Raw genomic sequence first — 10,449 nt, forward strand, 5'->3', positions numbered from 1 at the left:
GGGTCACCGGCCGTGCAACCTGCGCAGGCACCTGCGCTATCCGGGGGAGCTGTATGCCAAGCTAATAGTGTCGAAGTTTACTTGTTTGGACATTTTAACGTTTTATGAGCCTGATAGTGGGCTGTAAGGCTAGCGGCCAATCGACCCCCTTCGTTTCAATGTAACCGTTTCAATGTTAAACGTAACGTTATACATGTAGGAGGTGTTATTATTGTTACATCATTACGGGTCAGGTTTATCCAGTGTGCTTTACTGTGTCCATAGGATGTTCATTAGTACAGTAGCGAGTCTCCCAATATTGACAGTTATGTTTGAAAGTGGTCGTTTGTTTATTTCCTCCTACCAGTCGATACTGTACTTCATTAGTTAGCAACAAGGAGGCAACATAGCGCCAGTCTTGAAAAGTTATACCTAAGATACAAGGTTAAATTGGTTGCCTAAGACGAACAGTACGTCGGGGAACGTTACAAACAAGTTAAGTCTATTAAAACTGTTCTTACGAAGTTTAGGGGCTCGTCCTTGGTGCTGAATCTATATCACAAATCATTATATCACGTATCCCAACAAGACGCATTGTCAGGGCATCACTGTCCGATTTTAGTAAAATCTCATCATATTATAGAAGTGACACTATGGTTTACGCCCTATATCAAAGTTCATATACCTGACATTATCGTTATATCAAACAGCAGTACGTGTAAGATCATGTACATGTCTAATGATCAATCGTCATCATCGTATACCTCTCGGATACCGTGGTCGTGGTAGCAGGGTACATGTGAACTAATAGCACAGGAGATGTAAATCATAACATTGTGTTCTAGACACACAATGCATTGGAACCATTCTGCGTCTTGTCGGCGGAGGATTCCCGCCTCACGTACACACATACACCGTGTCCCCGATGTGGATCGCTCCCTCCTGCTCCACTCCGCAGGTCAGCCCGAACAGGGGGCCGTGTCCGAACACTGCCTTGTATTTCTCATCCTCCGTCAAACGATAGCTGGAATGAAAATGTATTGTCTGTTTGAGTTTAAGGAAAATTCCCAGGTTCAACGAGATGGGGTGTGGTATGAAGCCTGAAACAAAGGCCGAAGTTTTGCTACAAAACCACATGGGGGCGTACGTGAGCCTTATCATCTCCCCAGCGTATTTGCCCAACAACAATGCGGCTATTCATATATCATACTAGACTATACAGACCTTCTAAGAGTCTTGAGAGGTTCCAGTGTACCGTTCTTCATACCGGTCTCCGGATCGATCGTGGTCATCAAACACCTGTCAACGTGAAGCAGCGAGCACGGGTCAAAGACACTAATCAGTACGGCTCATAAAAACACCAATGATGCAGATTTAATGCATTTTCTTTGCTTTACATCATTATTTTTTACATATTTAAGTTGGTAACATCTCGCTGTGTAAAATCAAAGTGTACAAGGTGAAAGTGTATGCGTGGTTCCATTGCCGGTGCCTAGCCTCTGTCCTACTCCTTACTAGTACTTTCTCCTATTTTCGTAATTCTCCCACCTGTCACAGGGTAACATTCTCCGGATCTCTGCATCTCCAATTCGCACATACTGCCAGTCATCCTGGAGAATTACATAACACAATGAGCAGGATACATCCTTAAGTTCATATGATAGAGATCAGGTTTCTTAGCACTATAGCTGCATGGTAGGGTTGGATAGCATCCACCTGAGGATTCATTTCAACGCTGAGAAATGTATTCTACATTCCCCAGTGTCAAACTTACAATTAAGCCCTGGGTTGTGAGTTACGTATCATGAGTTTCTCAGTAGAAGAGCTATAAAATGTCACAAGCCCATGTCAAATCAGCTTTACCGTGCTATAGCTAAGGCTAGCAGGTATCTGCCCTACCTCTTGAAATGGCTCACACCCTGCCACCACAATGTTGGGTCGGAAGTTGCGCATGGCTACAGGAGTGGCTAGCTTGTTGTTCAGGTCGCCAAGAGACGCATCTGACGCTAGCAACAAGGCAGTTTCATGCTGAAAACCCACCTGAAAGAAAGAGGAAATGGCCGTGGGAGTAAAATTCATATTACGTCCCGTGAGAGATTGACATGTGGGACCAGAATCTATGACTCAAAAACGAGTCTTCTACCTTGTGATCTGGCTTGGCGATATCTTTGTACTTTGGGTGCTGATCAGCACGTCTCTTCTTACTTCCCGGTGTGGACATGACCAGCTTGTAGCCCGTCTTCCCGAAGAACTTCTCCAGCCAGGCGGCAGCCTCCGGGCCGCAGTCTACAGCGTCTCCTTCAACTCCCCACATGCTAATGGCACCGGGAGAGACAAAGATTGTTCTTTGCGCAGTTACTAAAGCAACAGTACTTCGTCAAAATTTCCATTGCTTGAGTAACCATTACTTCACACACCTTATTACCTAGATGTCTAATCTTCATCAACGCTGTTCTTTTTTCTTCCTAAAAAGAGAGCGCAACTCACTGACGTATTTGATCGAGGAATTCGTCATTGACGTATACTTAATGATGATATTATCACCTCGTTTGAAGGGGAAAGGAATATCAACAACAGAGAGTGTATCAAATGTGTAACAACGACAGTATTCAATAGGCGACTACTACTTCAAACTTCAGTTTGTGCAGAGGAAGTCTTACCTGATACTGTATACTTTCTGTTTGTTGGGTCTTGGGAGTGTAAGCGGGTCCATACCAGGTGCCTCCAGCCTGACCTGTCCGTCTCCAACACACTGTGGTGAGACCAGCACTACCCGGGGCTCTGTACGTGCGTCCAAGAAGCTGTCCTTATAAAAGATCAGCAGGTGTCTGAGGAGGGGGAACAAACTGGTGAGCTACACCAAAGCCGTGTAGGAATTTAAGGTCAAAGGTCTTGCGCTTAACCGCCATCTTGGTGAGCCGTTTGCACATATGCGGAACATTCCCTTTGGATTGGAATAAGTTTGCTCCCCGTTTAAGTTATGGTATTTTCCGGCGATTGAAACATACATTAAGAAGCCATGAAAATACAGCACTTTATACTGACAGCCCCCTGTCGGGATTTTAGACGAAGTCGCTTCAAAACCGTCGCACCAGAAGATGAACTTAGCGCTGGCAAATTTGCTTAAGTTACGATGGCAAGGTGACCGCGGACGGAAAACGTACCAAAAACTGGATGTCGTCACTTCATCAACAGAGCCATTGCTGTCAAGTTGAACTGAGTAACGTGTGACACCGCAGGATCAAAAATCAGTCAAGCTAGCGGCCCGCTGGGGCAGTAAGGTTGTCTCGACATTTACTATACGAGCGTCTTTAACCGAGCCTGGGGTTTGTCATGCTTGTCATACATTTCGGAGAAAGCGAGGCGCTTGATCATTGTGGAATTGATTGTTCAGTATCAGACATAATTATCATACCGGTCTCACCTGTCCATAACCCCCTCCAGCCGAAGACCTTGTTTAGTCACCTCGGCCTCCCCCACCTCCTGACCCCGGCACGACTTTACTGGGTGGACGTAGATTTTGGAGACATGGCCGACTGAGACGTACTGCCTATTCCCTTTCCGCGGCCTCCGCCACTTCAGGTAGGCTATTCCAGCCGCGATAACAGCTGCAGAAGACAGAGTAAGGACGACTATCTGTCTGGATTCGGGAGCGACCTTCAAACCGTCCATCCTAGCCTACATCAGCTGTCTGGCACAGTTTGGGGTTGTTTACTCCTCTTTGCGTCATCGGGTTTGACACGTGTTCTAGGTCAAAATCCGCACGGTCACAATGGCCGTAGTATTTTCCACCTTCTTCCCTACACTTGAATATACCGATACCTTTGTAATGATAAAATGTCCAGTGTGTAACTACTCATAACTGGTTATATTTATATGTATATGGTTACGAGCCAGCTATTGTATTTCACGTTTCACCAGACATTGCCGCATCTTCAGTTGGAACATTTGGCTGCCGCTTGCATCAGCATGGATCGGATGATGGAGGTTACAAGCCAGAATCGGTCTCAGGTCTACATTTCCTAAGAGACCTCTACAAGATATTAGTAACTCGGATGATGCTCCTTTTTTCTCCAGTTGACTGTATATACCGATCTAAGACATCTCAGTGATACAAGACATTCCGAGTTTAGATCTTATAGGATGGTAGATCTAACAAAATCTTTTTATTTCATAAAGCTACATGAAAACAGTTTGCCGCTACTGAGGTGTATGCAATAAGGCAATGCATCTTGTTACAACAGTCAATTAGACCTTTTACAAACGGTTTTATTCTCCTTGTCATCATGGACACTCGTTTTCTTAAAAGCTTCATCAACATACATTGTAATAAGAACATAGACACGCATTTCTTAATTAAAAGTAATTTTTTATGTATGAGCATACGCCATCGATTGAGCATCCTCATTTCAGTAAAGTTTCTATCAGTGCCAGCTCTGATGCCACTGTGATAATGGTACAGATCGACGACACGTTCCACGGGACTGTGGGATCACGCGCATGCGTATACCGTGTCTCCCACACGCACCACTCCCTCCCGGTCCACTCCACACTTCAGCCCGAAGAGCGGGGTCTGTGCGAACAAGCCTTTATACTTTTCCTTCGTGGACAGGCGGTAGCTGCGATAGGAAAAGAACACCACGTGTTATTACAATGAAAGTTAATTGCAAAATCTTGCCCGTGGGCTAATGGATTGCAGGTAATATGAAAGCGCACGGACAAAAAGTGTATAACAAGGTAGCATATATGTGTCTACTGTACACTATGTACAACCTAAAAGCTAACTCTAAATTCTGACGTCTTTTTTCGGAGACAGTGGAAAACGAAAGACTTAGTAATACTTCAAGAGTCGGAGCTGAATGGATTTCTAATTTGTCCATGTAAGCCATGGCCAGTGAGCGTCTTGTGTTGCCATTGTTTTCTTCTAAAAACAAACCTTTTGAGCGTCTTAAGGGGTTCCATTGCCTTATCCTTCACACCGGTCTCAGGGTTGATAGTTGTCACTAAGCACCTGTCAACAGGAGTAGTAAGCGGTCACTTAAGTTCGAAACTATAATAATGCCCTTTGGCGGCCAATGTGTCTTGACCAAAACTTTGTCAAGAATTCAACGTCAAAAACAAAATCTGGGAAACGCCTTTTCGGAAACCAATATCAATTCACGGTGTGTCAAATCCGAGTTCCTAACTGTTACCTGTTGCATGGCAAAACTGTGCGAATGTCCACTTGTCCGATTCGCACATGCAGCCAGTCATCCTGTAAGATATAGTGATTGTGCATTAATCAACGGAATTACGTAACCCAGAAATCATAAACATAGGAAGTTTTGACACAAAAGTTACGGGGAGAGAGTGTTGGGTGTTCGACAAATGAAAATGGGGAGCAGTCATAGCAAGCGTGTAATACAGTGATCTCTTAGATTTTCCCTTGTTTGAGATTCAAAGTTGTTTTCAACGTTAGTTGGGCCTTATTGCTGACCAACAGAACGCCTGAAGCAAACCCCAAAGACAAACTACTTCCTCCATTACCTCTTGAAATGCCTCACACCCTGCCACCACAATGTTGGGTCGGAAGTTGCGCATGGCTACAGGAGTGGCTAGCTTGTTGTTCAGGTTGTCCAGGGATGCTTCTGATGTAAGCATCAGTGCAGTTTGGTCCTGGAACCCCACCTGGAACACAAATGGATGGATCGGTGGCATCAAAAGGCACCGTTGCAATAACTTGATTGTTGTCAAAGAAGTAGGAAGAAACTATTTCAAACCTTTCTCTTCTGCTGATAGTGAGTCTACATTGGAATCCAGTGGACAAGATTATCATTATTTATTCATTGTAAATTTAAAATGTAGGACATACCTTATCATCTGGCCTGGCAAAGCGTTTGTACCTCCAGTGCTCAGTCGTGTGTCTCTTCTTACTTCCCGGTGTGGACATGACCAGCTTGTAGCCCGGCTTCCCGAAGAACTTCTCCAGCCAGGCGGCAGCCTCCGGGCCGCAGTCTACAGCGTTCCCGTTAATATCCCATATACTGGCAGACGTGCAAAAGAGCGCAGAAGCGTCATTCGTTTTAATTAATGGTCTACCACCGTTGCATATTTTCTGAATCATCGTTTGCAAATCTAAGTCGTAACTTTTTCTATCACTCTCTCTTTCTTAATCTCCCTCACTCTCAAAGCAAAAATGTTTGCTGAAATTTAATGTAAACCTTTGAAGATTTGATGACTGAAAGACGACAGACTACACAGGAGTGACCAACATTCCTACCTGACATCAATCACATCTCCCGTGGGACCAGACAAGGTAAGCGGGTCCATCCCAGGTGCCTCCAGCCTGACCTGTCCGTCCCCGACACACTGTGGTGAGATCAGGACAATACGGGGATCCGTCCTTGAGTCCAAGAAACGATCCTTATAAAGGATCACCAGGTGTCTGAATAAAGAAGGAATTGTATGGACATTTACGAACCCAAGTGGTGGAAGGATCACAGTCCAAAGGTTATAAACCGCCATGCTGAGCGACATGCTTAGCTATTCTCCAAACAGAGCGTTTAGGCTAGTAGTAGCTGCGATTATATGGAGGTAACAAACCTTCCCACCATCTCTGCTTGGAGAATAGTATAACCAAGTAATTAAGACATATTATTAAGTACACGGTGTCCAGAAGGCGCTTCGTGTCACGGGTCAACCAAAGGTCAATTCTTGCGATGGTTACGTAAGCCTCCTCTCAGGCAGATTTTGGTGGGATCGGCTCGGAATTTGGCCTTGATATTAGATATTAAACGGTCCCATTTTTGTTCTGACCTATCATCAACTTTATTCGGCTGATAATCGCAAGACATTGTGACACGTTTACTCTCAAGACAACATCTCACCTGTCCATAACTCCCTCCGACTGCACACCTTGTTCAGTCAGCAAGGCCTCCTCCAGCTCCAGACCACGGCAACACTTTACCGGGTACATGTAGATTTTAGCCACATGTCCAACGGGGACGTAGTGCCTTTTACGTTGTCGCCACTGGAAGTAGGCTATCCCAGCGGAGATCACTGCTGTAGTGGTCAGTACAGTGATAAGTACTTCTTTGGACTGGAGTGTTGCTTTTAAACCGTCCATCCTACCTACAGCTTTGCCTCACATACACAGTCCTTTCATCCAGTGCTTGCATTTACCTTGCCGGGCTCAGCGTAAATCCAAACATTCAATGACGGGCATCCATAAAGGGTCAGCGCGGAGAAATGCCCTACGACCTTTGAACTATTGTGATCGGAGGTCTATTGTTTTTTCGCAGACTATTATCAATACAAGTGAGTCCATTCCCCGGCTTCACACGTCCCCAGCTTCACGGTTCCGCCTACAGAATGAGCCATCCTCTTTCCATCCGACTTTTGTAACGTTATATATAATGTTATATATAATTGCTTCGCTACCCTCTCGAAAAATATTTTCCTACGTGAAAAGGAAATTGGTAACAAGGGTATGGGAGTGGTTGAGCATTTATTATGCAGATGATAAAGCAAATTTACATTTAGTTACATTAGTCTCTACCCAATTAACGCATAAATGACATCATGTTAGTTACAAAGGTGTTCAGTAACACCATTTTCTAATTTCTCAAAAAATACATACATTCGTTGCGATAATAATCATAATAGCAATAAGTACATGTGACAAAAATATGATACATCAATCATTTACAAGTAAAATGTTATGGAAGTTTTCTCATTTGTTAATTTTACCAATAGCATTTGCATAGCAATTGTTATGAGATACATTTCGCCAAAATAGAAAAATAATTCAAAAGTTATATATTTATCTAATGATAACAATTTCGTCTCGATTAATTGTGATTTAATCCTGTGAGACCGACGAGTGCCTTTACTAATCGTTATTTGACATCGTTTTAAACTACACTTCAACGTATCAGTTGTTTCAACGTATCAGATTACGTCAAATCTGCAATCACGCGCGTAAGTAACATGCTGTTGAAATAGAAAACTACATAGAAGTTCTTCATACTTTTCTATTTCAACTTAACAGCATGTCACTTACGGGTGTGATTAAATCAAGTTAGAAGCAAATATTATTATTTGTCATATTTATTGTAGAAATGTCCAAATCTTTCATTCGACGATCACTTTCAGACATTAACAAATTTGTATTGATGTATTGTGAGTGGCGTTGGCAGTGCTGACACCCCGCTAGACGCTGGCATACACGGTGTCTCCTATATGGATAGACCCCTCTTGCTCTACCCCACACATCAGGCCAAATAGTGGAGTCTGTCCAAACAGTTTCTTCTGATTCTCGTTCTCGGGAAGACGATAACTGGAACGAAAAATAACAATATACATATATATATATATATATATATATATATATATATATATAAATTAAGTGTTATATCATTTTTCTATGGCAAAAGCCAAAAGGGAACGCATCTGGTCAAAAGGATACACACACAAAAATATTTGTGTGGTTTACTGACCTTCTAAGTGTACTGAGGGGTTCCTGGCCTTCCTTCACACCAGTTTCTGGGTTGACTGTAGTAATGAGGCACCTGGGAACAGGGGGCAGATGCGGTTAGGTCTGGACAGGCCACAAAAGATGGTGCTCAAGATGATGTTTGACAGAACTAGAATTTGATATATCATATACATGTAACTTTATATCCACCTGTCATTACATGTTGAGGGGCTGACAATAAATTACGAGTTGTACCGAAACTGGCCGATTTACGTATTTACTACAAACGTTTGGGATTACGTTTTTTAATGATATTGCAAAATCTTGCAGTACTGTCACGCGGCTGTACCCACCTGTTGCAGGGATGCATTTTCCGGAACTCTGCCTCACCGATGCGCACGTACTGCCAACCGTCCTGGAACCAAAGAAGGAGATTCTGAAGTAGTCACTACAGACGTGATGAAGAAACATTGCAAACCGTAGAACGAACGAATCTTGTCACTCGAATATGTTGCCCATCTTTGAAGCTAAATGATGTAGATTGTACTTGTGAGAGTTGACATTATTATTATTATATTACTTCATCATGCCACTGTCTCATCTAATGTGTCCACTTACCTCTTGGAATGGGTCACTTCCAGACACCACCACGTTGGGCCTGAAGACGCGCATTGCCACAGGGTTGTCCATTCTGCTGTTCAAGTCATCCAGGGAGGATTCTGTCATCAGGTGCATGGCCACATATTCCTGGAACCCGACCTTGAACGTGATCGAAACAAAATTGTTGAAAGATACGATATAATCTGGAACATAAGATGCACCATATATATCACGACGTAGAATGACAAACATTTCAAGCAAAACGTCAAATGTAAGTACTGTATCACCAAAGTGGATTGACAGTAAACCAACCTTGTCGTTTTTCGTGGCGATGCCCTTATACCTCTTGTGGTTGACTGGGCAGCGCTTTTTAAGGCCTGGTGTGGACATGACCAGTTTGAAGCCCGGCTTTTCAAAGTACTTCTCCAGCCAGTCGGCAGCATCGGGTCCACAATCCATGGCTTCTCCCTCTATGTCCCATATCCTATAATTATAAACCAAGGAGTTCACACAGATAGCATTCAATATCTGAAGGAGTTTGACGTCACTCAGATTTAAAGTAACAGATTTAAAGAAAGCAACGTTGTGCCTTACGTTGAAACATAATTTCTTACGTGACGTCGATAACTCTGCCATCTGTGTTGGGTTTGGGCACATTGAGCGGGTCCATGCCAGGTGCCTCCAGCCTGACCTGTCCGTCTCCAATACACCTGGGCGTGATGAGGATCATACTTGGTTCCGTCCGCGCGGTCACGAAGTGGTCCTTCTCATCCAGCACCAAAAGGTGTCTAAGGGAGAAACAACTGTCTGTAGTGGATGGCTATGTGTAACCGTAAGATGATGCAATAATGATACTTCGGTGTAAGGAACCGTATCCGTGTAGTGTATGTCTATCAGCAACTTATTTGCACCTTTGGGAGTTCATATATGAATATGATATGGGCAATGAAGGCAACGCCGAGCACCGTTCTCGAATGCTGGACTCTCTGGCAACTGCTGCGGATCCAAAACATTTGTATAAACTATGAAACGCCGGTCTGCCTAAACACCACAAATGACCACAAACGATCCAGAAACACCACAAACGACTCTAATATGCAGTATATATGGGTCAAAGACCTTGTGTGGCGCTCTGGAGACATTGTTTATACATTTATGAATTTAAAAAAACGCAGGAAGTCCTGCGTATTCACCAGTTATTTCAAGTTAGTCCGCTGGTTTCCAGATCGAAGCAATTCTTGGCCGCCATGTTGGATCGCCCGTGCTAGGGGTCTGCATGGGGAAGTTCTCGGTACCTTGCTCGGTTCCATAGACGACATGGCGATAAAATTATGGAAGCTGTTGGTTCATAGATTATAGCATACCGCAATTCTATCATCCTTAAAGTATAAAACTTATATACTAAGTGTTTTTCA

At 43.6% G+C, this 10,449-nt stretch overlaps 2 protein-coding genes across 2 annotated transcripts in view; both read right to left on the reverse strand.

Annotated features, from left to right (window-relative positions):
* Positions 1 to 305: 305 nt before the first annotated feature.
* Positions 306 to 4,382, reverse strand: LOC118429786 (mitochondrial amidoxime reducing component 2-like). Its single transcript, XM_035840434.1, has 7 exons — positions 3,404 to 4,382; positions 2,640 to 2,807; positions 2,123 to 2,294; positions 1,879 to 2,019; positions 1,528 to 1,589; positions 1,204 to 1,278; positions 306 to 1,003 (listed from the first exon to the last, which is right to left on the reverse strand). Exons 1-7 carry the CDS (start codon positions 3,649 to 3,651, stop codon positions 877 to 879), a joined length of 993 nt encoding a protein of 330 aa, XP_035696327.1. The 5' UTR covers positions 3,652 to 4,382; the 3' UTR covers positions 306 to 876.
* Positions 4,383 to 4,425: 43 nt separating this feature from the next.
* The window catches only part of LOC118411125, a 14,926-nt gene continuing 8,902 nt past the window's right edge, over positions 4,426 to 10,449 (reverse strand). The window contains exons 9-21 of the mRNA XM_035813203.1: positions 9,649 to 9,822; positions 9,347 to 9,518; positions 9,053 to 9,193; positions 8,788 to 8,849; positions 8,457 to 8,528; positions 8,176 to 8,296; positions 6,846 to 7,102; positions 6,239 to 6,403; positions 5,831 to 6,002; positions 5,506 to 5,646; positions 5,172 to 5,233; positions 4,916 to 4,990; positions 4,426 to 4,598 (exon numbers count right to left, since the gene is read on the reverse strand). Of these exons, the coding sequence (XP_035669096.1) occupies positions 4,472 to 4,598; positions 4,916 to 4,990; positions 5,172 to 5,233; positions 5,506 to 5,646; positions 5,831 to 6,002; positions 6,239 to 6,403; positions 6,846 to 7,102; positions 8,176 to 8,296; positions 8,457 to 8,528; positions 8,788 to 8,849; positions 9,053 to 9,193; positions 9,347 to 9,518; positions 9,649 to 9,822 (1,741 nt within the window). The 3' untranslated portion in view covers positions 4,426 to 4,471. The remainder of the gene's footprint in view (positions 4,599 to 4,915; positions 4,991 to 5,171; positions 5,234 to 5,505; positions 5,647 to 5,830; positions 6,003 to 6,238; positions 6,404 to 6,845; positions 7,103 to 8,175; positions 8,297 to 8,456; positions 8,529 to 8,787; positions 8,850 to 9,052; positions 9,194 to 9,346; positions 9,519 to 9,648; positions 9,823 to 10,449) is intronic.

The sequence above is a fragment of the Branchiostoma floridae genome, chromosome 1 (genome assembly GCF_000003815.2).
Source record: "Branchiostoma floridae strain S238N-H82 chromosome 1, Bfl_VNyyK, whole genome shotgun sequence".
Lineage (NCBI taxonomy): Eukaryota > Metazoa > Chordata > Leptocardii > Amphioxiformes > Branchiostomatidae > Branchiostoma > Branchiostoma floridae.

Bases quoted from the DNA above. Each gene is read 5' to 3' on its own strand.
- LOC118429786 (XM_035840434.1), bottom strand. From the start codon at position 3,651: ATGGACGGTTTGAAGGTCGCTCCCGAATCCAGACAGATAGTCGTCCTT. The intron at 2,808-3,403 runs GTGAGACCGGTA...CCCCCTCCTCAG, and splicing joins CTGGAGGGGGTTATGGACAG to ACACCTGCTGATCTTTTATA. The intron at 2,295-2,639 runs GTAAGACTTCCT...CGGTGCCATTAG, and splicing joins CAGAAAGTATACAGTATCAG to CATGTGGGGAGTTGAAGGAG.